Source organism: Pezoporus flaviventris, unplaced genomic scaffold (assembly GCF_033815535.1).
Source record: "Pezoporus flaviventris isolate CSIRO_AGI_PZ_B2104156 unplaced genomic scaffold, CSIRO_AGI_Pfla_v1 ptg000021l, whole genome shotgun sequence".
Classification (NCBI taxonomy): Eukaryota; Metazoa; Chordata; class Aves; order Psittaciformes; family Psittacidae; genus Pezoporus; species Pezoporus flaviventris.
Genome location: NW_026892569.1, coordinates 11,863,474 through 11,890,082, shown reverse-complemented (window position 1 = coordinate 11,890,082; position 26,609 = coordinate 11,863,474). Strand labels below are relative to the sequence as shown.

At 41.9% G+C, this 26,609-nt stretch overlaps 1 protein-coding gene across 2 annotated transcripts in view; it reads right to left on the bottom strand.

Moving 5' to 3' along the window:
- Positions 1-8,266: 8,266 nt before the first annotated feature.
- The window catches only part of TXNRD3 (thioredoxin reductase 3), a 60,023-nt gene continuing 41,680 nt past the window's right edge, over positions 8,267-26,609 (bottom strand). Inside the window, exons 3-17 of one of the 2 annotated variants that reach the window (XM_061456069.1) lie at positions 20,718-20,778; positions 19,093-19,202; positions 18,807-18,920; positions 17,585-17,657; positions 16,629-16,748; positions 16,088-16,230; positions 14,613-14,728; positions 14,279-14,504; positions 13,956-14,051; positions 13,457-13,533; positions 11,994-12,150; positions 11,701-11,808; positions 10,779-10,874; positions 9,787-9,921; positions 8,267-9,518 (exon numbers count right to left, since the gene is read on the bottom strand). In XM_061456069.1, the coding sequence (XP_061312053.1) occupies positions 9,456-9,518; positions 9,787-9,921; positions 10,779-10,874; positions 11,701-11,808; positions 11,994-12,150; positions 13,457-13,533; positions 13,956-14,051; positions 14,279-14,504; positions 14,613-14,728; positions 16,088-16,230; positions 16,629-16,748; positions 17,585-17,657; positions 18,807-18,920; positions 19,093-19,202; positions 20,718-20,778 (1,695 nt within the window). In that variant the 3' untranslated portion in view covers positions 8,267-9,455. Of the gene's footprint in view, positions 9,519-9,786; positions 9,922-10,778; positions 10,875-11,700; positions 11,809-11,993; positions 12,151-13,456; positions 13,534-13,955; positions 14,052-14,278; positions 14,505-14,612; positions 14,729-16,087; positions 16,231-16,628; positions 16,749-17,584; positions 17,658-18,806; positions 18,921-19,092; positions 19,203-20,717; positions 20,779-26,609 lie in introns of those variants that run through there. The other variant, XR_009743864.1, reaches the window with a different exon arrangement.

The window sequence follows — 26,609 nt, the reverse complement described above, 5'->3', positions numbered from 1 at the left end:
ACAGTCCTTCAGTGAGGTCAGATGTTAATGGACAAGGGAGGAGAACCTGACTTGTGTAGCTGCTGGAGCTGGGGGAGAGTTTCTAGCAACATCCATATTCATTACAAGTCAACACCATCCATCATTTCAAGTATTGATAGGCTCCAGGGAGCTCTGTGTCTGAAAATGAGAGGAATGAGAAATGCCCTGAGGATCACTGATCCCAGTACCCGCCCCTCCTGGAAGCTGACTACAGCTGAAGTGCTCATCTGGAGCGTTAAGAGCAGACACTGCCACAGGTCCCTTCAGAACTAAAGCAGATTGAGCTAAAACAGTGGTGGCTCATTCAAACAGCGCCACTGTTGCCTCATGAGAACATGAGATAGATGAAAACCTGCCACCATGGACTCCAGCCCATGCCCATCTCATTGCAGGGTCCTTGGAAGAGGACCAGGGTGTGATAACAGACACACAAAGGGATGGCAGGGACAGGCAGGAACAAGCTGGAATAGTGAATTCCCTGAGCTTTCATAGCAGATGTGACAGCCAATAAAACCAATACGTTTCCATACGCTGACACAGGCTCTGCTCACACACCAGTACTCACATGTGGAGATTGTGTTGGAAAACTAACATTGGCAAGATCAGAGCAGTGTTAACTAAGGGGGAATATGTAAAAGCCCAGTATAAAAGGCCTTACTGAGACCCCTTTGTGACGGCAATAGAACTTGATTCTGTCTCCATCAATTAGTAAACCTGCTTCCCAAACTCCAGCAAAGGAGTGGGATTACACTGCAACATGCTCAAATCACCGTGTGGAAAACAGTAGTAGTGCAGAAGAGAAGGAAACAACACAAACAAGCAACAACTGAGGCTAAAGAAGGGCTCCATATAATATCCTATCCTTGCCAAGGCCACTGGCATCCTGATTTTAGCATAACACAAATGTGCTATACTCAAATAGATATACAAATAAATAGATATACACAAATATGCTATACACAAATAGATATACAGTAGATATACACAAATATGATATACATAAGTACATAGAGGCTATGAGACTATCACTTTGTTTCTTCCAGGTAGGCAAGAACTCCTCAAATTCACGATTCTAATCTTTCAGGTTGAAGTAATTAATGACTACATTTAAAGTCTCATCACTGTAATAAAAGATGACTTAGGAGGATAAAAAAACCCCAATTTAGTATAAGAATTACCTTGACATTTTTATGTTTCACTTTGATAATCATTAGGTTCTTTAATGTACATTATTTTTAGGGCTGGGTGGAAAAGCTATTTTGATCATCAGAGTATTAATCATCTTACAGCACAGAAAGCAATGAGAAGGCAGCAAGATGAACACTCCATGGCTCAGCACACCAAGTCACCTCACCAGAGGCAGCGGTGATGGGTGATTCCACAGTGCTACTGGGGGAAAGGCACCAGTGCTGACCAGAGCCAGAGATGAACACAGCCCCTTTTCTACTGCATATTGCACCCCTTGCTTCCCAACACCAGCCAAAATGCTTTGCAGAAGAGCTGCATTTAAATCAGTTCTTTGCCTTATGCTTGCTCTTCCCTGCTTCTATTTGAGCACAAAATTTGATGTCACAAACAAAAAGGAGAAAGAAGACACCCCCCCATGTAAAATGTAACAGGTATTTATAAGGGGAAACACAAGTGACAGCAACTAAACCAGTCTGGAGGCAATAAAATGTAGGGTTTTTTTTCCATCTTATACTTTCTTATACACAAAAATCACTAAAAACCCCCTTAGTGATAACAAGAAACATGCTGAAAACGATTTCTTCTCAGAACAGAAGAAAACAAGCCCATAAGCACAATGTGCCCCAACCCTGCTCGGGACCTCACCTTAGAGCTGCTCGAGTTCTCAGCTGTATCGATTCCTCCATGCCTGACAAATACAGCTGGTTTCCCTACTGTTCCAAAAGGAAGTAACTCAAGGCTCAATCTGCAGTTTTTAGCAGCAATCCATCCTTGCTGTCAGATGCCACTAGGATGAAGTGCAAAGACAGTTTATTCCCTGATTACAAGTGCAGACTCTTGGAATACTAGAGCGATGCACAGATGGTGTGACACTGAACGGAACAGCTCTGCCCAACTAATACTGTTTTGTGGTCAGTGGCAGGACAACAGGGGAAGAGCCAAACCGTAAAATCACAGCTCAAAAGCATTAACTGCTGATAATAAAACAGGGATTGAAGGCAGAAGTGTAAACCTGAGTGCCTGTGAGAAGGACCCCCATTGGAGGGGTTTGGGGACTGCATCCCCTGGCATGGAACCGGTGCTGGAGCACTGGAGATCATAGGATCCCAGCCTGGTTTGGGTTGGAAGGGACCTTAAAGCTCCTCCAGCTCCAAGCCCTGCCACGGGCAGGGACCCCTTCCACTAGAGCAGCTTGCTCCAAGCCCCTGTGTCCAACCTGGCCTTGAACACTGCCAGGGATGGGGCAGCCACAGCTTCTCTGGGCACCCTGTGCCAGCGCCTCAGCACCCTCACAGGGAAGAGCTTCTGCCTAAGAGCTCATCTCAGTCTCCCCTCTGGCAGGTTAAAGCCATTCCCCTTGGCCTGTCCCTACAGGCCCTTGTCCAAAGCCCCTCTCCAGGTTTCCTGGAGCCCCTTTAGGCACTGGAGATGCTCTAAGGTCTCCCCTTCAGAAGCCTTCTCTTCTCCAGGCTGACCCAGCCCAGCTCTCTCAGCCTGGCTCCATACAGGATGATGAGGAAGGAGCAGTGGGGATGAAGCGTTATGACCTGACCACAACCCTCCACCCCCCATCCCCGTGCCGCAGGGGAGGAGGTAGAAGAGCTGTGAGTGCAGTTCAGCCGAGGAAGAAGGTGGTTTTAGTTTTGTTTCTATTTCTCAGTATTTCACTCTAGTATCAATTGGCAGTAAGTGGGGTTTTCTTCCCCCAAGCTGAGCGTATTTTGCCTATGATAGTAACCAGTGAGTGCTTTCCTTGTCCTCATCTCAATCCTGGAGCTTCCCTGCCCTTTTGAGGAGGCAGCTCGGTGGGCATTGATGCCCAGCCAAGGTTAACTCACCTCACCTGGCTTAGAAGAGCTTGAACAGAGAAGTGGAGGAACTGAGTTTCTCCCAGGGCCCCCTACAAGACCTAACACAACTGCTGGTCCCCAGCCAGCAGCAGATCAGCATCCAGCAGCTCCTGTCAGCGACGCATCTCATTTTATAACTTTAAACGCTGTGCAAACAGAACTAATCCTCTCCCTCATGCAATAGCTGCTTATCCCCAGTGATGTTAAGCAACCGGCAGTCACACTGCAGATGCGAGACAAAGCAAAGTCCTGCCCTTCACTGTCACTGCCCACATAAGCAAAGGCGAGCACAAGAGACACAGACACGTTCTAAATGTGTGCATTGCTGCTGATTGAGGTGAGGCTCGGTGAGGTGAACTCCAACCCCTGCTGAGGGCCAGCTAAATCAAATGGGAACACCTCAATAGCAGCAACTCAGGTTTCCCAAGTTAGAAACTCAACTCCTTTACTGAAGGGAAGGGACAAATCAGAGCCTGAAGGGAAGGGACTGTTGAAGGATGCTTCATCCGATGTGGGAGGCCCTTGGCCTGTTTCCCAAGCTTTTTTCCTCCACCTTCCTGGCCCAGACCTTGAATGTTATGGAATTGCCCATCTGGCAACCAAGGAGCACGTTTACTCACCATTAAGAGAAGCAATGCTTGTAAAGGTTGTCCTTGGAAGGAGGGAGTGGGTTATCAAAGGTCAATACAAGGAACATGAAAGAGCAATAGAAAAGCAATGGGGAAATGACAACTCTAATCAACAGCCTGGAAAGGGAAAGAATTAGGGCAATTATGCAGAGGTGTTTGCTCCAGGGAAAATATGGGGCCTTTTATTTTGGAGAGAGAGAGTAGGAAGATCTCATATCCCACAGTGTGGGCCATAAGCTTTGTCAATGGGGACAGACAGGTAGAGCAAGAGTCAATCAGGCAGAAGGAAGCTCTGCCTGCACTGGAGGGAGCAGTGCACAGTAAAATCTGTGCTTCCCAGTGCCCTCACCTGCTGGTGTCACTGCCTACTCCCAGAGAAGGCAGGAGTGAGGAGCAGACACCAATTCCTTCCTCTTCTGCCCTGCCATTGACAGCATGGGTCCCTTTACCATCACACAGTGCGCTCCAGGGACATCCACTCGGTCACCACTGCTGCACTTCAGACCCCATCACTGCTCCATCCACGCGCTACGGGAGCCCCAAGTCAGAGCATGGCAAAAGGAAGATTGGACAAGGAAGCCAGCACCAGGCTCCCAAGAGTCACAGGTTCCCAAGGCAGGACAGTGGTGAACCATGCCAGCACCTCCCCACAGCCATCAGCCTCTGCTGGATGCAACACCGACGACACTGGAAGCGCAACTTAAGGGGAGTTTCCTGCTCAGACACTCTTAGGCTCACACACCTCGGTTCTCAATCCACTTACAGCTCACAGGTACCTCCACTTAGCAGGCACACTGCTTGGAGCAGCAGGCACAGACAAGTCAAATCAATCACAGCGGGGGACTTGGCAGGGGGTAGCGGGAATGGGAGACAAAGGGAATTTCTTTGAGGACAGAATTCCTTATACAGACAGAATCCCCCTAATCTTGTATTCCAGATAAAAATAGGACTGCGGTAAGTCATTTTTAACCCAGTTAAATAAAGAGATAGCACTTTCATCCTTACAGTGGACAAATCAAAGCTGCTCAATGATTACAAACCTTGTTTATCACCGATGGTTTCTCTTTAGAGATTAAACCGTTTAGATTTTGACCACTATAATACTTGGACTGAAAGCTTTGTCAGAATAGCAAGTTATTTAAATGAAAGCCAGGAGAAAATACCATAGCTCAGAAAAACCTCCAAACTCTGCTATCTCTAGATAAGAGAGGGATTCTTTTCTCCATTATCCAGACCCATCTGCAGCAAACATACAGCCAGCTCTGGGAATTGGGTAACCCCTGTCCTGCACCACAATGCACACATAAACAACTACAAGTCACACTTGCTGGTCCAAAAGTAACCATTGGATCAGTGATATTTGCTCTGCAACATCAAGCAATAGCATTTCCTATCCTGCCCTGCAGTTCAGAGGCATCAGTGCTACATCCCAAACGTGTGGTAACACTGAGCACAGGACTGCTCCTGGTTTTGCCGTGCAAAGCAGTTCTCTGCATGGACCGATGCTATTTTTGGAGGCAGCGCTGGAAGCCAGGGAGCTCAGCTCCTACCTGTGAGCTCATGCACTGTAATGAAGGTGAAGCTGTTCCGTCACAGAGCACATACTCACTGTGCCGTCTCAATTAGGAAAGGTCCTTTAAGGAGTTCTTAACCAGTCTCTCCATTTACTTGAATTACAACCTGGAGAATAGCTTACGCAGCGCTGCAAACCCACACATAAGTGGTTTGCTCCATTAGATCCACTGTCTATTTTTAGTTAAAACACTTGACCTTTCCTTCCTCTGCTGTTCCCACCTCCTCTAAAGCACATCCAGCAGTTTTTCCCTTGGCAGTGTTCAGGGGAGGCTTGACGAGACTTAGGCACGTAGAAATTCCAGTTTGGAGCTAAAAACCCCTACTTAGTCTTTAGTTTTCTTCCACTATTTGAGACCTGCTGAAAGAAGGGAAACGCTTCAAGTTGTTGTCAAAAGCCACTCCAATGGGAAACAGTGAGAACCTGAATATCAAACAGTTTTGTTACACAGGGAAAACAATCCTTCAGGTCTTAGTCTAGCATTTCAAGGCTTACCACAGAGTATTCAGCTTCCCCTTTAGTCTCTCACTTGCCTCCTCAGTTCTTGCACAGGGCAACCATCTGCTCACGTTACTCAAGACAGTTTATAGCGCTCAAAATGCAATTAAAACCCATGCTATGTGGAAAGCCATCTACTCATTTGATGGTTGTTCTCCATGCTTATAATAACCATAACCAGAGGGTGCTGAGGCCCTGGCACAGGGTGCCCAGAGAAGCTGTGGCTGCCCCATCCCTGGCAGTGTTCAAGGCCAGGTTGGACACAGGGGCTTGGAGCAAGCTGCTCTAGTGGAAGGTGTCTCTGCCCATGGCAGGGGTTCAAACTGGATGAGCTTTAAGGTCCCTTCCAACCCAAATCAGTCTGGGATTCCATGAATACCCCTTTCAGAATCTGGTGAACAACATTTAGGATAATAAAGACGTATGCACACCATTTTGCCTTTAATGCCAATGCTTCAGTGTCTGCATTACCCAAACTCACAGAAGATTCAAGGCAAATGAGTTCCAGGACAAGGCATCTGCTCCCTGTTAGCTAGAAGGAAGATTGTTGAAGCTCATTGTAAGCCGCGTTAGACCTACATTAGCTGAGTTACCATCAATGCAAGGTTGAAATCTGGGCAAACATAAGCAAATACTCATCTAAATGCTATTTAGGTAGGTTTAACAGCCAAAGATTCTCCCTGCAGTTCTAAATGTCTACTCCTGTCAGTCATGCAAATACACACTAAGTGTTGTGCTGACTCCCTGCAGTTCCTCAGCCTACAGAGGATCATTTAATCAGCATGTGTAAACCTATGTCCATCTCTCCCAGGTCTTATCAAGCCAAAGCCCAGCTGATACACCTCATTGCACCAGAACGCACGTAATTCCCCACAGGGTTCTTGTCAGAGGCAGCCCAGCGACCTTGCAACACCATAAACAGGTAAAAGCTGTTTCAAAGGCTTTTCAGAGCTGCATCAGGAAGTTCTCCCCACACTTGGCCATTATACCAGGCCTGTAACTTTTTAGTTCCAGTTCTATAAATCATGCATTACAAAGATACAAGCCTGAAAGGTGCTGGGCAAAAGAAGAATGAGATGACATAGCCCCAACCCTTGGGAGAAGTGACAACCTGAGCGTTCGGGTCACATCACAGCTACACTCCAGGCACAGAATGCTTCAGGATACTTTAGAGAAGGTTGAAGCAAGAAGCCATTCTTATTTAACTCAATCACAGACCAAACTGAAAGAGACTGAAAAACCAGTGTCAGATCTGCATTCAAGGCTATTTCATTGGCTGTTGTAGGCCTTTACTTCACTAATTCTACCTTTTTCTCCAACATCCACTGTCGAGCCTATTATTTTGGCTTTCATCTTTATATCCTGCTGTTGTGGCACCCACTGAAACACAAGCACTATGTTCACTTAAGCCACTGCTCTTGCTCAAAGCTATTTATTGTACATTTTAACTGGAGAGTTTAAGGCTTAAAAGCTAATTGTATGGAGTGCTCAATGCTTGTAAAGTATCACTTAGAGCGCTGACAGCCTGGGCAAAGCTGACATAACGAACATCCGCAATTAGTACAGTTACAGATATGCAAGTGGTAATTACTGATCAATTACCTTGAACCTGCAAATCAAATCTGAATTCGAGATAAAACTCAATTAGTGCTCACTAATAGTAAATTCAGGAAGGGATTTACTGACTTGATTTGTTTCCTCCTTCACTTCAACATGGCTAGACAAGGTGAAATTTGCCATTACCAGTTTCTCATCATAAAAAGCCTCTTGAATGGGTGGTTTATCAGCCAACTTCCATTTCAGCTGTTTAGATTGTGCAAAGTCTGTAATATATTACCTGCTATGAGCTGTCCACCCTTATCTCCCCTTGTAAAACAGCTGAGTCTGGTTCATCCACTTCAACTCGGACTAAGGTTACCTGTACACTACTATTATGCCTTTTCAAACTATAACCTCTGACCTATTAAGAGGGAAACTTTCAGGCCGCTCAAGTCACTGCTGCAGATGTTCTACTGAGTATTTCTATGGGACCAGAAGAGGGAACTCCCCACAGTGCCGTAGCAAAACAACACCAGAAGCTCAGTGAATGTCCCCACTGTCAAGTGAAAACATTCAGCAGTACTATTAGGCACCCACAGCAAAACCTCAAGAGTCAATAAAGCTGAACACCAGCAAGACCTTGCTAACACTGTAGCTAGATTCCACTGGGCATCTTTCAGCTATGCTGCAGTTAACACTTCAACATCAGCATTTAGGTTCTCCTGGAATACACAGCAGTGGTATGAAACTGTTCTCAGCATGAACAGACAGAATTCTGCACACCAAAATAAAAACACATTAGGTTTCTTGAGCAAGCCCCCAGAGGTTGCAAGACAACTTGTTTCTTCATTTGAAAGATTACAGCATGCACTGGTCTCCAGAGGTTGTAGTATTGCCTGTGATAGCATAATTGAAGCACAGTAAAAATCTCAAGCACATGATACCAAAGCATGAGGTCAGACACCATGGAGTGTTGTATGCATTGTTTATTGAACTGAATTCAAATCCCATGGTACATCATAGATTAAATAGTTAAAAACTGTTTGTTCACTATCATACAACGTTCAGAAGAGTCTTTCAAAACATCTCTTTGGACAAAACTAAACAGCTAAATTCAAGCACAACTCCCCCAGAGCAGAATGCTGGGGGTGGAAGAAAGCTTCAGAGTACAGACTGTACATAACACTACACAAAGCATGACAGCACACCAAGAGCTTGTTCTTTGCTGCAATACATGCTTCAAAGAAATTCTATACAACAATCATTATCATCATGGGCAGGCACCTACCGTATTAGTGGGACAGATTACTCTCAGACCCTGCTCCTGCAAGACTTCATTACTCAACATAGGAGCGCAGACCTGCAGTTCTGGGTTCTGTCATGTTTTACATTACAGAGCTGAATCTGGATCCGAGACTAGCAGCACCAGTCTCTTGAGCTTATGCTCTTCACCTCTGACACACAAGATGCCTACAACTGGATTTTTTATCTTAAAGACATCGTTATCACCTGAGGTCAAACAACTACAAATGTAACAGCAGCGATGTCTGAGATTACTTTACAGTTTCAGACTGGGTGAAGTGAGAGACTAGTGCTTGAACCGCACTGCTCAACACTGCATCTTCTCTGTGCCATCTTGCCTCAAATGAACAGACAAATGAAACAAAATGCATCCAAAAAGATAAATCAATCACCTGTAAACTGTTGGCAAGAATCATTCCATTATACATTTGTCCTCTATCTCAGGCATTTGTACAAGACAGTGGAGCCTAGAAGCATTAGCTTTACTTTGTGCAACTTAATTTCCTTCAGGAAGAGTTCAGTCATCTGACCAGACAAAGCGATCTCCCAACCTTGCGTGGCAGCCATCAGTTGTAGCTCACCTCACAGTAAGGTTCCGAGCTAGAACATCATAAAAGCACAGTAGTGCCGATTCCAAACAAAGTCAGGATTTACAGTTCAAGATTTCCCTGCTGTGTTACTGTTTCCATTTGCACCACTATTTGCTGAGGAAGCCTCACAAAGGCACCGCTCCCCGCTGCACTACATACAGTGGTACCGATGCAAGTTTTTGCTCTGCTGCAAAGCAGTTGTATTTGGGCTTCCACAGAACCAAATGCGCACAACATGAAAACACGTAAAGCAGCAGGTTTAGCCTCAGCAGCCCCTTTGAGTGATGTCTTGTCCTGATGATTTTGTAATATCCATTGTAGTGAACACCTGTAAGGCACCAAAAGAACAGCTTATTTATTGTTGCTCTGTATTATCACCCGCACAGCTATTGGTCTCCTCTTGTAAAGTAACAATGCCAGATTTCTTAGAACTCTTACAATGGAAAACAAACTGCAGTGCACAATGAACACATTTTCTATCACACATCAATATTGTGTGGCTACAAGTTAAGCAAATACCAAATAAATCTCAAAACACAATGTAGTTGTATTTTGTAGTTTGTTTTAAATCAAGCTGTGTCCTCCCCCTCTCTTACCTCTGCACAAGTTGGATGGATACCAATTGTTTCATCAAGCAACTCTTTGGTGAGACCACATTTTATTGCAGCAGCAAAACCCTGGGTGATTTCACCAGCATTAGGTCCAAGAACATGAAATCCTATTACACGATTCTTTAAAGAGGTGAAAGCAAAACCAGAGTTAGTACTAGGTAATGATTAACAAAAGCTCTGGTATGTAACCCCCACTACACTAAAAATAGATGTTGCAGAAGCAGGTCAATAGCAAAGTCTGTTACAAGAAGTGAATTACTCCAGATCATTTCCAGGGAGGCTCCAATACAAGAACTTCTAGCCTTTTTGCAGTCTTTGAGAAAGGGTTAGGGGGCTAATAAGGAAGAGCGAGCTTGCTTCCTCCTAGCTTTAAAGCTAGGCTATTTCATCCTATCATTCCTTCTCTCCAAAGTAATTTTAAACACCAAAGATCTTCCTTTGTCTGTTCTCCCAGACAGCACTGGCACTTTTGTGGCTAACAAAAGAAGTTGTTCTTTTTTGCAACAATAAGAACCTACTGATCACTAGAAATTCCTATTTCTCACCACTTTTCTAGGACCAAGCACATGTTTTCCAGGTTTTTACTGACTACATAAAACTCTGCCCTTTGCAAAGGGCACAAAACACAAGGCTCAGAAACGTGAAGCAAGATGCCAGACAGTGAAGTTATTCAAAACCCACTGGGAATAAAAACCCTGGCAAATTCCTTCACAAACCTATCCTTAAATAGGAACTCTGGATGAAGTGTCATAATGTATAAAGCTACCACTTGCTCAAACAGCTGTTACACCAAAAACCCCTCAAACCAAAACAATCAGCTCTCTCCAGATTGATTAGACTTCCTAAAACTAATACTTCTGTTAACAGAATGGGTAGAGCTGGCCTCAGGAGGCCAAATAAAAGGTTAAGTCTTCTGGCTAGTCTGAAAAGCCATTTCCAAGCTACACTCAGCACACCCATTCCAGCCTGCTACTTACATTGTCATGTTTATTGCAGATAATTTTTCCATAACAAGTATTGTTATCTCTGCCTGCTACTGTCCATTCGAGTGGCCAGAACAAACTGTGATAAACCTTGGAGGATGACAAGAAAAAAAAGCATTAGAATTTGAGGAGTTCAGATATAATTCTGATTTCTAATGCCTTCACAAATAGGTTGTTTGATATTTAACCCACCAGGTTTTCATAACATACACTAGACAAGACTAGACTCCACTAGACTCCTGATTTAAATACTTGTAACAGCTGTAAGACACAGTATCTTAAGATCATACTTTCAGAAAGAGAAGTGCTTCACTAATACAAAGTTAATACCTAGTTACTGTAAGTTTAAACCTATTCTTCAAAACAGTTAAAAGAAGAAGCTAAATAGCCACGTGGTTGAAAGACGTAAGGAGTCAAACACAAGGCATACAAACAGCTTTAATGAAACTCTTCAAGGAAGTGCAGAAGCCAGAAATTACCATAAAACAGGGAAGTTACACCTGATGCTCTTATAGCCACAAAAAAAAGGTCAAGGAGAAATTAATTCCCAGTTCAAGTACAGCAAACAAGCCAAAAGACAAGTTGATCCCAACTTTGGTACACTTGAGCAGTTAAGTCTTTAATTCACAGCCACAATAAAAAGCCACCTACAGTTTGGCCACCCAGGTCTGGCCTGAAATCAAATGGCTCTCTGAAGCATGCAATAGCTACGCACAATCCTAAAGTTATCAAGTTCAGTCCTGGATTTCTGGGAGTCCAATACTTTGTCAGCCAGATGACAGCACTTCCCACGATCACAGACCTGTCTAGCTAACCTTCTAATCTTGTTTTAACATCATGCCTTGAGTGTACAGCAGCAAGGCCCAAGGAAAACACATGCTCAGGCTACAAGTTAACAAGTGTTTGGCGCTCTCACCTCCAGGTTTTGCTTTCCATATTCTTCTATGGCTTTTTCTTCAGGTAACCCACAGCTGCCATACTCTAAAGGAGTAAACACTGTTGTTGGTACATTGATATAGTCACACTAAAATAAAGAACAAAATTCATATTTAGACTATGCAAGTTCTATACAACATATAACAGGAAGAGCTGTTTGGGTTTTTTTATTGAACACTTGCAGTGCCCACAGACAAGTGGACAAATCAACTTGTGTAATTGCTATTTGGAGGCAAAAAAGCATAGAAATAAGTTGTACTCTTATAGCTTTACCTTTGTGGAACTACCACCATAAAGCCTGCGGGCTAACAGTTTCCCTGCTTGAATGGCAACTGGAGTAAGTTCAAGCTTTCCCTCCAGTATATCTCCGATAGCATAAACATAAGGCACGTTGGTTTGTTCTTCATCATTTACAGGTACTTTCCCATTCCTTTAAAACATACAGAAAAGAGAATTGAGATCAGTATCAAAACCTTCTTCAGAGCTCAGCAAAACACAAAGGGGAGAAGTTCTGCTACTGAGATTTTATCCTAACTACTGAGCACGTTTTATTAAATATGCTTCTTCTTTTGTTACCTCAACTGCAAGCTCTTCAGAGCATCAATTACCTCTGACTGACACATGGCTGGAGTCAGTATTCAGTGGGCCAGTTTTGACATGAGCAAAAGTGCGCATCTGACAACAATGAAGTTACTCAGACTTCTGTGAACTTATTTGGTTATTATACAGCTTACAATGTACATTTTCCCTATGGGGAAGAAAGGCTGCAATATCACTCACATGTTTAAGTTGGCTTAGTAAGCTGCTAGCTGCTGCAACCTGATCTTAGTATTTCTTCTGAACAACAGAATCCTGCCTCTTCCTTTGCATCAGTTCTGCACCAATACCAGGTAGAAACAAGAACCAAGCTGAATCTGTAGGAAGCAATTAGTTTGCTCCCTCTTTAAGTCTCTAGATTAACTTGCCATGAGCTGAATAAAATGTTTCATTTAGCAGAATATTAAATTGTAGTTTCTAAGCAAATTAAGCAAATGTATTAAATCTATTTCTTAATTTCTACTTGTTGGCCACTGTGCTTAACTAAAAATACTTCTTTATGAAATATATATAAAAGAAATGGAGTTCAGTGGACAACTGTACTTAAATCCAGGAAACAAAAGATTTCAAGGGTTCACGTAACTGCTACGTATGAGAGTGAGGATAGCAGGACTGGAGCACTTCCCGTTTGAAGATAGGCTGAGGAAGTTGGGGCTGTTCAGCCTGGAGAAGAGAAGGCTGCATGGAGACCTCATAGCAGCCTTCCAGTATCTGAAGGGGGCCTATAGGGATGCTGGGGAGGGACTCTTCATTAGGGACTGGAGTGATAGGACAAGGGGTAACGGGTTCAAACTTAAACAGGGGAAGTTTAGATTGGATATAAGGAGGAAGTTCTTTACTGTAAGGGTGGTGAGGCACTGGAATGGGTTGCCCAGGGAAGCTGTGAATGCTCCATCCCTGGTGGTGTTCAAGGCCAGGTTGGACAGAGCCTTGGGTGCCATGGTTTAGTGTGAGGTGTCCCTGCCCATGGCAGGGGGTTGGAACTGGATGATCTTAAGGTCCCTTCCAACCCTAACTATTCTATGATTGTATTAAAAAAAACCTAAAAACATAATAAAAGCATAAGGATTGTTAGATATTGTTAAAGAGGTTAAAAACCCCACCACATTCATGGGTTAAGGGAATTGAGCAATACTCACTTCTCATTGATTTTGACACCAATTGTCTCTAAGCCAATATTTCTGGTGCATGCATCACGACCAATGGCTAGCAAAACCTAAAATAAAAGAATAATTAAATGCAGTAATTCTATGCAAGAAAATCATAATTAGCAGAACATTTCCTTTGGTCTTTTTCTGAAGAGCAGTGAAGAGATTCTTGAAGTGACTTTTCCAAATACATTTTAGAAGAGTCATCAACAGTACAGGGTCCTCAGTGTGCAACTTGTTTCAGAGATGCAGCAAACAGAACAAAAGTGGAATTCGTAAGAACTAAATGCCAGGTACATAAAGTTCCACCTATTCTGCTGACAGGGCTCAACTGAATATATTATTTTCATGTATTTGTTTCTGCCAGCTTTATACAAAAAACTTTTCAAGCAAGATTTCCCTTTCATTTTTTCCTGAACAGCTTTTAAAGTATTTTAAGACATTGTTGTGTGCTTCTATGTTCAGTTATTTCAAATCCAGAAATGCTTACAGTATTATATTCTTCTTCAAAGATTTCTGGTTCTCCTCCAGTAGACTTTGCTGTCACTTTCAGTCTTCCGGGCATGCCTTCCTCCAGCTGTTCAACCTATGTAAATATATGTAAGCTTAGAATGGCCTTAAGCAGTAGAGCTCACTTACATTGTCACTTCAAACCCTGACCTACTAATCCATCATTCAGAAGGAAGAAAAGCCTGATCTCATAAAACATTTATTTGTGTACACAACCAAAGCCTTCCCAGACAGCATGTGCCTTTGACTGTGCTGTTTAAAGTAGTTTTGCATGGAGACAAGACACCCGAAGCAAGCACTGACCTGAACAGGTACAAACTTCTTGATGAACTTCACGCCATGTGTTTCCATGTAAGCGCCTACTTTTTCTGCCATTTCTTGGTCAAAGCCCCGAAGGAGTATGGACCGCACCATCACTGTGACATCCATACCTAGACCAGCAAGAAATCCTGCACACTCTAGAGCCACATAGGAAGCACCCACAACTAGAGTTTTGCCAGGGCAGTAAGGCAGGGAGAAGAGGTCATCACTAAAAAGAAAACAAGTGTAAATTACAAGGTTCTTTCAACACAAGCTCATTTGTCTTTACAAACACTAGAGCTGAGGAAGTTCAAGCTGTTTTGCCTTTTCATCTCACCTTGTAATACAGTATTCTTTATCTCCAGGGATACCCGGATACCTAGGCCTTTCTCCTGTTGCCAAAGCAAAAGTCTCTGCTGTGTGATAGGTTACTTGCCCTTTTCTGTTAGTTGCCTGTTTACAGAAACACAGTTAAGACACTCTTTATCACAGGAACAGGTTTTAACATAAGATAAAATATGTGATTCTTCCCTTAAATATTGTGGCTATGTTAAGAATCAAGAACAAGGAATTTCAACAAGAACTAATGCATTTAGAGAATACACACAGGTCACTGAAGAACAATAGGTTTCAACCATAAACTCTCAGGCTTTCCTGATATTAAGAGCACTTAAAATCATTTACTCTGAATCCTGCCCATTTCAACTATTCATTTACACTGAATGGTTCATAGTTTTACTTTCAAGCTATAAAAAGCCACAACAAATTAAGTCCCTCCGGCCTCCCACTTCCAACACAATGCTGGTGACAGAGGAACACAAAAGTTCTTAGGCTAATGCAGAAATTAAAAGCACCTAGTTACATTATTTCAGAGGGCTGAAGACTCAGCCTTAAATGAATTCAAACCAATACGACCTCTGGACCTGCATGGTCTTGGGAAATTTCATTTTGCCAATGCATCTCAAAGTAGGACCTTCATTCTTGCTCCTTAGTTACTTTCCAACACAGACAAAGGGAAATTTCCCATTGAGTCACCAAGTAATTCAGGTGGGAAGGGATCTCAGGAGGTCATTCAGTCCAACCTCCTGCTCAAAGTCTTCCTGTTCTACTTCATCTATAGTTTATATTTATTATACTTATACTTATGGTTTATACTAAGTGTCCTTAGGAGGACACTTACGCAGATGACCTGCATGCTTGGACACTAGAACAGCTAGTAGATGAGGCAAGTTGAGCATATTGCTGTCGTTTCAATGCTGGTCACTTGGTTTGAAACACACATCATTCAGCCTTCATAAACTCATTCTGAAAACAGACAATTACACCCACTGAACCAGTTGCCTTCAATATGCTCTTCTTCTAAGTTAACCTTGCTACAACCTTGCCAGCACATGTTTTGTCTTGCAAAACTGACAGTTGAATTCTTACGCTGATACAGCATAAGGTTCCAGCGGCGCTCTTACGCAAGCACTTAATCTGAATTCCATTTCAGATTTTATGCTATTGTACAAAGATTCCCCAAGTGGCAAAATCATACAGCTAAAGCTCCCCCACTTGTTCTATTCCTGCAGGCCCTTGTCAAACATCCCTCTCCAAGTCACTCTTACGTAACAGTTACTAGGTTTGCAAACACTGTGGTATGGACTGAAGTACAATACTTTGAATCAGTAACTTATTTCACAAATGAGTCTTTACCTTCAGCTGACTAAAGCTGGCAATGTCACAATGAGGCCTTTTATTTGTTGGGTTTTACAAGGCATTTTAGAGTATGAGTCTTCCCTCCCAATTAAATGCTTTAAACACAGCACATACCTTAATTTTGTGTGGTTCAACGAATTCTCCATATGAATTGAGGTACGTCACAGACTTCTCTCTTAAGGACACTCGATAGCCCCAGTTTAAAGAACCAATGTAGTTTTGTATTGCTTCTACCATGGTCTCCCAGTTGTGTTTAACTGAAACAAGACAGTAATTTTGTATTTAAGGAAATCAAAGCACAATGAATCCTTAAGGAAAAACTGAAGTCTTACTCATTGCACATCATGTTAAAAAAAAACTATCAGTAGTAATGATGATACATACTAAATTCTTGTTAAGCTATGCTAATATTTAGCTGACGTGTTACTATCCGAAATAATCCCATTCTAGAAGTTTTCAGGTAATACAGGGTGCAAAACACATTCAACATTGCAACCATTGAGGTTTCTATGGCTCAAGAACGAGGATGCCTTCCAATTCACTTAAAACTACTGAACTCTGCCTCTAATTTACCAAATCCAAAGTAAAAGAATGAACTTAAGCTGGAAGTCTCATCTGTACACCGTCTTGATCTGCCCTCTGTGCTCTTACTAACCTTGTTCTTCATACTGCCATCCGTATTTCCTTGAATCTTGGAGTGCCTGACCCATAAGCGCTGCTTGATGCATTAGCTTCTTTGGAATGCAACCTACATTTACACATGTGCCACCAAGACCTAAGATGGAAAGAACCATGTTATTACCTGTAGGGACACAATATTTATGTTGTGCCTATCATGGGCTTTGTATAATCAGCCATCAGTGATTATCAGTTGGTGATGTCTGGTACAGCCACACAAGTAACATGAAATCTCTGTTGTAAGAGACATTTTAAAATACAATGAACACACAAAGCTTACAAGTTTGATTCAGTTTAAAAGATGACTTGACTCATTGAACCAAGAAGGGTACAGTGTGTTGTCTTAGACCAGGACACTTAACTCCCACGTGCTTCAGATTACAGCCAGATTAGCAAGTAAGCAAAGCAAAAAAACCTAGAGTTCAGTATCATCTATTATGTGGCATTTCAAACATGTATTCCTCTGAAATCTTAGCTATGAAAGGGCATTCATTCCTAGACTCGATAAAACTTGACCAATTAAACTCCCTTACTCATTCTCAATTGCCAATAGCATTAACAAGGTTAAAGAGCAACTGTCTTCAATTATGTAAGGGTGAGAAATGCACAGCCATATAGTCACACTGTTCTAGAGGTAACCTGGATCAGTTGTCCATGAAACAGATTAACTAAAAGGCAACCCTCCCCCCCCACTCCCCCAAACACGAGAATGTGAAGTGAACAGAACTAGAAGAACATCTGAGTGACAGCAATGCACAAACCAGAAATAACTGTCCAGAAAAGCAGGTGTGCAAGGAACATGGCTCCTTTGGTATCTGTGTTCCAGTATTACAGGGAGTCAGACAATTTCTAATACCAATTTATAATATCTAACAACTCAGTAGGTATCAGTGGCACTCCAACACCGTAAAATCCAAGTTCACAGAAGCTTACCCCATGAGGTTCCAAGAGGTGTTGGAACAACATAATCTAAAACCAGTACTTTCTTTCCAAAGCCAGCAGCTTCCTATAAAAGACAGAGACACAAGTCAGCATTCCTGAACCAAGAAAGCCTCTCTGCTCCTTTATGGTCACAATATACACAGTACTAATGGAAGGCTCCTTTGCTACTTAGTCTCATTATCATCTATGGCTCTCCTACCTCCTTCACTAGATAAGAACTGAAATCCCTCACAAACTATTAGCTTCTTTCAAACTTTGAATGATGCTTATGTTCAGTGCAGCACCCGTATCATACAAATGCTGTCATCTGAAGAGGGCATGAGATCTATCAGCATACAATCCTCTTCTATGTCACTCAAATATTTATGCTGTTAGCTCTCCTTTTCTTTCAGGAGGGCAGGACTGACTTGTCCCTCTTTCATTCATGAGCATGCCATTAATAAACTGGAGACTGGTCAATGGAGGCCCATGAAGATGCACAGGGGACTGAAGCACATATCCTACGAGAAGGATGATGGAACTTGACACATGCAGCCTACAGAAAAGGTGGCTTTGGAGAGGACACTGCAACAATTTTTAATACCCATGAGAAGGTCATTAAGATGACTGCACCAGGCTGCACAGCAATCACCAAGGCTGTCAATGACAACATCACTACGCCCAAACCATAAACTGACGGTTAACATACATGGCTGAGAGGTGTGAGAGTGTGTTCAAATGCTTCAGGTAGAAAACCTATTCCAAACCTTAGGTCCTGAGGTACTCTGAACAACAGCCAGTTGTGCAAGAGGTACACAATCTCTTTCTCTAGAAAGAGAACTAAAAAGTGAAGCAGTTCCTTGAGAGAACAGTTGAAAGCACTTCAGTTTAGGTAACTGATGATCCTGAATCCTAACCAGTTAAAAGTACTTCAAGAATAGCCTTTAGTTTTCCAGATTACCATTTGGAAACAAAGTGCCTGTGTACTACACATGAAGAGGAAATACTTAAAAACTCTTGGTTCCACCCTTAGCCAGGAACCTAAAGCCTGTTATTAGGATTGAGACCTGAATAGACATTGGCTAGAAACTGGTCCACACAGTGAGCACATCAATAACAAGTTGAATGGTAGTAGCCATCAAAATACAGACTGTTTCATATTACTGTGATTAACAGAGACTACTGAAGAAGTTTCATATACAACCTGTTCTTTAATGCAATTTTCATGTCATACCTTGGAACACGCAAGTCCACCTGAGCCACCACCAATAATAATGAGGTCATAATCATAGGGTTCAGCATCTTTGTTATCTCCAAGAAGTTTCTGCAGGGATCCATCCTGGTAAGCCTAGGAGAAAAGTAAAAATCTAATCACAACACACACTCGTGAGCAAACAAAACCTGACATTCCCTTCTCTGACCCAGATCACCCAGCCTGATGTGTCCCACAAAATGTAATCATGATCAAATAGTAAATTCATTCTATAGTCTTGTCTACTTCCAGCTGATTTTAAAGTTACCTGGTACGTTGCATCACAGCCACCTATGTGAGTTCCATTCACAAATACATTAGGCACTGTCCTCTGGTTAGTTAGTTCTACTAACACTTGCTGAATGCTGGGTCCATCAGCTAAGAATAAAAGAAAGAGGTACATTATAGAACAATTTGCAAGAAGGCAGCTTTTAAAACAACCTGAAGTATTAAAGATTTGGACTGCAATATACTGTAGGGCTGCCAAGAAAACAACTCTCTTATAAGCGTGACATGGGTAGACTTCCTGAACATAAGCAAGCCTTCACAAACTGCTTCTCAAAAAAGCATGCTTAAATACCAAGGATGTTAGTGTAATTCAAGCTATAATTCTACAGAAGGGAGTAAAGATGAAGTAACAAAGTTTAGCCCCTATCTTTCCTGGAGTCTTATCAGCCTCTTCCTGGCAGTGTCACACTTCGCACTACACAAAAATTCTTTTCCAGGTATCATAACAGCTTTTCTTTCATGAGAGTTGTCTGGCTGGGAAGTATGTGCTGTGTAAATGCACATACTTTCACCCAGCAGCTTTGAATTATGAGACTACGGGAATGGGAAGAATCTCCTACTTACCCTAATTCCACCTTCAGACTTTCTCTACCCACCACAGTGTCTTAAACCTTCCAGTTCTAAGATTATCATTGCCTGGCCTGTCACCTAAATCATCCATCAGCACCTGCAACCAGGCTCAATCTGGACCTCTCAGCAGTAAATGTAGGAACAAGAGTTTACAGTAATCACTAAAATCTTTTTACTGCAAGACTGTATCTCCTTATTAGCAGAAATCAGAGTAATTATAAGGGAAATACATTATTAATTGAGGAGTTCCAGGAAAAAATATTGTGCATTGTACTTTGCATATCTTGGGCTGTAATTAGTTCACAGTATCACAACTTTCAGTTAAAAGATGCTACGGATTAATAAACAAGTGCACTTCCCAAACACTGCTTAGGCACAAGCACACACAAAAAAAGTATTAGCACTTCAAGAAAGCACCAGACATTAAGTTTTGTACAGGAAAAAATATTACACATTCAACAGTTTACCTACAGTGCAGACATGAGTTTACTTGTTCATAAAGCTACATTAAAAGCTACACGCATTATGTACATTACGCATAAGCAGCTATACATGTACTAAAGCTAAAGCAGCTCGGGCTTTAAAAACAACACCACAACCTCAAACCAGCAACAGCCAAGGCACTGGAATTTACCCTGCCCTGCAGTGACTCAGCAACTTTCCCTAGGAAGGTCACTCCTATACCAAGCCAAATATTAACAACTCATTGAAGGCACCACAAAAGAATCCGAGGCAGGAGGAAAAATACCACAGGCTTTTTCCCAACAGACAAAGCTTCTCAGAGGGAAATCAGATCTCACAACCTCTATCAGCTGATGACTTGTACACAAAGAGTCAAAGCCTTCAGTTATATCAGAAAACACATCCTATATTAAAAATCCATTGAAGCCTAATTGCTTTTACAGCCCCATATATTAGAATTTATTTTAATTGTTTTATATATCCTCCAATTAGTTCAAGGCAGCTTTAGGGAGTCATGCATCCATTTTTAGTTACATTAAGCAGTACGTGATAGATTTTCTTTCTTCTACTTACCAGTTACATCAAGCTCCAATGCATAGTACTCCACATGCAGGGAACGGAAGAGTTCTTTCACCTACAACAGAAACAGACACAGTGCCAGTGCAGTGTTTTCACAAGACCTGATAGCTGAGAGTAAACTTGATGAATGGGCATAGAATCATAGAATGGTTTGTGTTGGAAGGAACTTTAAAGCCCATCCAGTTCCAAACCCCTGCCACGGACACTAGATCAGGTTGCTCAAAGGCCCTCAGATCACAGCAACTTTCCAATAGGAGTTTCATTACTTCTAATTTACTTCCTATATACAATTTGCTTAGCTGCAGAATAACTGCCATATGAAAAAAAACATCAAGAGGAGAGATAAAGTAACAGCCAGGTTCCTTGACAGTAATAAGGAAATAAAAAGGGAGTAGAGGATAAGATGTAACACAAAACAGTGTCAAGTAAATGCAAAAAAAAAGCCCAAACCCAGTGTATCTGAGCACAGTTTTAGTACAAGCAGGGAACAACTACTGCAAGGAGTCAATGAGTTGTGTTTAGCATAGAAAAGAAGGGAATTAATGAGCTGTGTTTAAATAAATCATCGGCTACCTCAAAGAAGAAGAGAAGCAGTGGTGGATGGAGTACAAACTAATGCTCTCCAAGTGCATCAAAAGATTAGGAGTTTTTCCCAAGAGCAAGGCACTGGAATGTATCGCCTAGGTAAATGACAATCTTCATCAGTGGCTGGTTTCAAAGTACATGTCAGAAGCGTTTGAACCACAGGGGACAAGACTAAATCATCTCTTGCAGTTGTTTTCCAGCTCTGATTTTTGGCTTTCTCTTTAACTTCATCTCTCTCAGTGTCCAGGTTCAGAAAGGAGTGATCCCAACTCGTTTGCCATTGTTTTACTAAACCAGTCATATCTTGCTTATGAGATATGTTCAAAGTTAATATCAGAAGGTAACAGTTATGGTTTTTAACCTTTTGAATAGCTCCTTTTCTCCATTAAGCAGAAGCCGCATTTTGAAGATGCTCTTGTCATTAAAAGGCTGCTTTTTCCTGCATGGCCATGAATAAACGCAGACACAGCATCCCTAGAACGTGTCCTAGAAACCCATTTTATGCATTCAGAAGTGAGCAATAAATAACTCTATATAGAAGCTAGTCTGAAAGAAAAAAAAAACCAACATCCTAAATGACAACTTAGTTGAGATTTACTGCCCCCACCTCCCCAGCAGAGTCCTGGTGTTTTTCTAACATCAGTTCTGGATGGATAGAGTGTGCCATTACCAGATTCAAATCAGGAAGCCTTTTAGAACGGTGATTTTTATAGTAACATTATCTGTTAAACTGGCAGTATTGAAATTGTGAACTGTCCTTCCAGATGGACAATGCCATACCTCATGGCACAGGATTTAGGATTACATATGGCAGTATTTACTCCTTTGAAATATAATTTGCAGACTTAACCATGCAAATAGATATTGTAAGGCAACGTGTAAAGAAAATACCTGCTTTAAGCATAACTGTCTGGATGTGAAAACAGCTCTAGCAAGAAGCACTAACTGCCTGTGTGATGGATCCACTTGCCAGCAGGAGTCTGAACAATGAAGCACACTAAGTTCCTGCCAATTTAGAATAAATCTTTTACAACCAGCTTTGTGATGAACCTCACATTTCTTGACAGCACTTCACTAAGAAAAAGTTGAGTCACATCTAATAAACTTAAAGATGTCAAACACATGATGAATAAAATGTTTTTAACGTTACTGTGAGCTACTTTGCCCAAAGGCTGAGTATTCCAGTGCTTTCTGCTGGAGTTTCAGCTTTATGCAGACACACAGTGTTTATATTCTCTGCCAACCATGTTGCAAGTTTCTTACTCTACCATATATCAACCATAATATAAAAAAAAAATAAGCTTTGCATTAGTTCTAACCAAACTCCCTGCTCAAAGCAGGGCCAAACACAAAGGTCGATGACATTGCTCCAGCACTGTCCCCTCCAATTCTGAGCATTTACAAGGCCAGAGGTACAACAGCCTCTCTAGGCTGTTCCAACATTTGGCCACCCTCACTGTAAAGAATGAGGATGTCAGCATCCTAATTAGAAGTAAATATTGCACTTCATGCTTATGAATAGATCATGCTTGTGCTGTGCTAATGAAAAGCAACAAGTATACGGCCAGTTATGAAATCTTCAACGCAGGCAACAGATTAGTTCAGTTTGGAAAAGAAAACTATTAGGAGTAGAAAGATAACATCCACTATATATATATATATACACACACACACACTATATATATATATACTAGATATATAGTAATATCTAGATAAGGTGAACAGGAAATGATTTCTGGGAAATACTCACTGGAACAAACAGCAACAACTGCACTTCCCAGAAACCAATTTTGAAATGAAGAGGAAATAAACCTCCACACAATACATAAACTGGAGAACTCGCTGTCAGCTGACAGTGACAAAGCCAAAATTAAAAGGAGATCAAAAAAAGATGAGACTAACTAGTGAAAGAAAGATCCACTGAAACCTTTTAGCTCAAAAGTAATTACAAACGCAGGTCAAGGAGTTCCTGAGCCTCACAGTGCTAGAAACTTCAGGAGGACACTGGGAAATTACTTTCATTATACCCCAATCCCAAAAACGGAATTTCCCTAGTAAGTGTCTGAAACAGGATACCAGGTTGCACGGTCACTGATACAGCCACTTACTTCCCTTCTGACCAATGCAACTGCCTCTTTACCTACTAAACCCTTCCAGTTTTCACAAAAAGAGACTAGAAAACCTTCCAGATATTAAACAGAAGATAATTGAGGATTTGGACTAACACATCAGAAAACTCTGCCTGGAGATGCTTTCTGCAACTAGGGTTGCCAAGCAGGTTCAAAATATGCTTCATATAGTAAAGCAATAATGGCATTATTGCCATTAGGTCTGCGGTTTCACCTCTCAGCTAACATTCTATAATAGCTACAGATGAAATGACCAGAAACCCCTATGGGTCAAGGACAAAAATCAGTGACAGCATAACATATAACTAGAATGACCTGCAACTTCTATGCAGCCACAGTTGTTGCTCTTAAAATAATTCCAATGTATCACAGTGCTCAGATTTGGCAATTCTTCATGCTAAACCCCCATGTTTTATTTATGCATTTATATCTTTTTTTTAATATTAAATATTTTTAGGGTGGTAAGAAACTAAAGAACAGTCAAGTTAAGTTATGAGAAGGAATTTATTCTAACACACAACCCCCTCCACTGCTGCCTGGCTAAAGCAAGTGAACAATAAATTTCATTTGCAGAAACAGGACTGCACAATTGCCTGGCCATGCTACCAGCTAAACTGAACAGAATCGACTGCTTCATTCATTTAGAGAATTTATTTGCAGCGCTGTTCTAAAGGAAAGCATAATCTTAATTTTCTTCCAGTGTGGCTACCTCCATTTGAAATAAAGAATCCCTTCCACATCCCAAATTAGGTCATTTTAGAGCACGAGTTTAGAGCTTCTCTGCAGAAGTGCTAGACATCATCAATTTTTCACTTAATCTGACCAAAGCTAACAACCATCCACGTTAAAAGGCACGAGCAGTGCACACTATTCATATCCATCTGTCTTTAAGAACTCAAAACTGTGTGATTACAGGCTAAGTACCCAAGCTGTAACTACACTTTCAAATTATATCCACTTCATTAATTCTACAGAATAGATCAGCTAACAGGAATGTTGCATTCACAGAACCGCAGGATGGTTGAGCCAAGGGACCACCACAGGTCATCCAGTCCAATCGCCCTGCTCACCTAGAGCACATTACTCAGGATTGTCTCCAGATGGCTCTTGATTATCTTCAGGGAAGGAGATTCCACAACTTCTCCAGGCACCTATTCCAATGCACAGTAAAGTTATTCCTTATGTTCAGGTAGAGATTCCTGTGTTTTAGTTAATGCCCACTGCCTCTTGTCCTATCCCCTGGCCAAGAACAGTGGTTTGCTGAAGTCCAGGTAGGCAACAACTACTGTTCTTCCCTCATCTATCCAGGCAGTTGTGGAGAAGGCAATCAGGTTGGGTATGCATGATTTCCCTTTGCTGAATCCATGCTGACTACTTCTGATCATCTTGTCTTCCACGTGCTCAGGATAAGCCATTCTATCACCCTTCCGGGACTGAGGTGAGGCTGACTGGCCTGAAGTAGTTCCCAGAGTCCTCCTTCTTGCCTTTATTGAAAACTGGGGTGACATTTGCTTTCTTCCAGTCCTCAGGCACCTCTCCTGATTGCCATGACAATCACCATTATCCACTGTTTTCCACTCCTTTCACTATTTTCTAAGTCTGTGGTGGGAGGAGTGGTTAATACTTACACTGTTGCAGATATTTCTCTGGTGTATCACTTGATGCCTCATGTGTGGCTTCCTTTCATAAGCTTTCTTCTTCCAATTCTCCCTCTGCAATATATACCTCTTCTACATGTTTTCTTCATTATATTTCCTTTCTCTTCTGTTCCAAACAGAAAAGTAGGCCAAGAAAATCTACCTACAAGAGCAATCAGCTCTTCCTCCTCCCCCTTATCACCTCTTCCTTCATAAAGATTCATATGGTCTTTCAACTCTATAAATGGATGTGAGAGGGGGCCCTCCTACTCACAATATTCATTCCTTCCCTTTCTGAGACAACAGAGATAACATTCCTCATATCTGATTGTTTCCCTGAAGCAAGCAATCCTGCCTAATGGAGAAGCTCTGAACAAAATACAGGAAAGAACAAGAATCTGGAATTTAATTACTGGGCTATAATCAAGTCTGTATCTCCCTTAAGCTCTTTGTGTTAGCCTAGCCCCCACTGCAATATCAGAGACAGATGAAGAAAAACACTGCAAGGTTTAAGACATTACTGTGCCATTGTATGATCTCAAAAACACTGGAATGAGTGTCATGCATATCAACACTTGAGCAATCATGAACACTAAAAGCACACAGAGCAATACAGACTGATACAACTAAGTATTTCTCAATGAAGAGCAACAAAGTCCTCAACAACAAGTACCATTTTTGTCAACTGGACTAGACTTGCGCAAGTCTCCAACCCTTCATTTGCTAAAAACTTCTGCTGGTAAGCAAGTACATTTTAGGAGGATCTGAGCTGCCTACAGTGCTACAATATCTGCCAAAGCAGTCTTGGAGAGAAAGGCATTGATTGGTTTTGCCTACCCTCTCATACACAGAGGCTTCCCCTCCCAAAACCTCATTTAAATTGCAAGTGAGAGAAGATACAGTCATGTAAGTTTCCTACACGAAGGTCATAATATCTCCTCCCTTACAAGAGCTACTGGAGCTAAACCTAACTTCGACATGGGAGTGCAACTTCTGAGCATTTTCCTGGTTGTCATTTCCATTGAGGAACACCAAGACTCAGTCCTTTGTTTTTCCACCATGGCCACATCACATGCGGTATTATGAGGTTTAACTTAACGTTTCATAACATGCTCTTTGCAAACATCCAAGAATCGCAATACCTACAAACACCCAGGTGCTGGATGGGTTATGACTATAGTGCGTTGGTACTGTAATATTCTAATGAAGATGCTGGTTTTCTTTAATGACTCTGGCTCACTAGTTACAGCTACCCTGTCATACTACTGCATAACCAGGGGTGGAAACACATTTTTCTTTAAACATCACAAGTAACCAATAATGTTCGCTTGGGTTTTTTACGCACACATTATGGCTGGCATTTAGAACTTCCAATCTTGCTACAGACCGTAGTTTCCACCTAGCTTAACGGGCAGAAACTGAACTAGCCCCTCCCTAAGGACACAACTTTATCCAAGTTAAACACAAATGCAGGGCTCAAACTTTCAGTGAGGCAGCAACATAACCAGCACTACGACCATCACGTAACAGATACA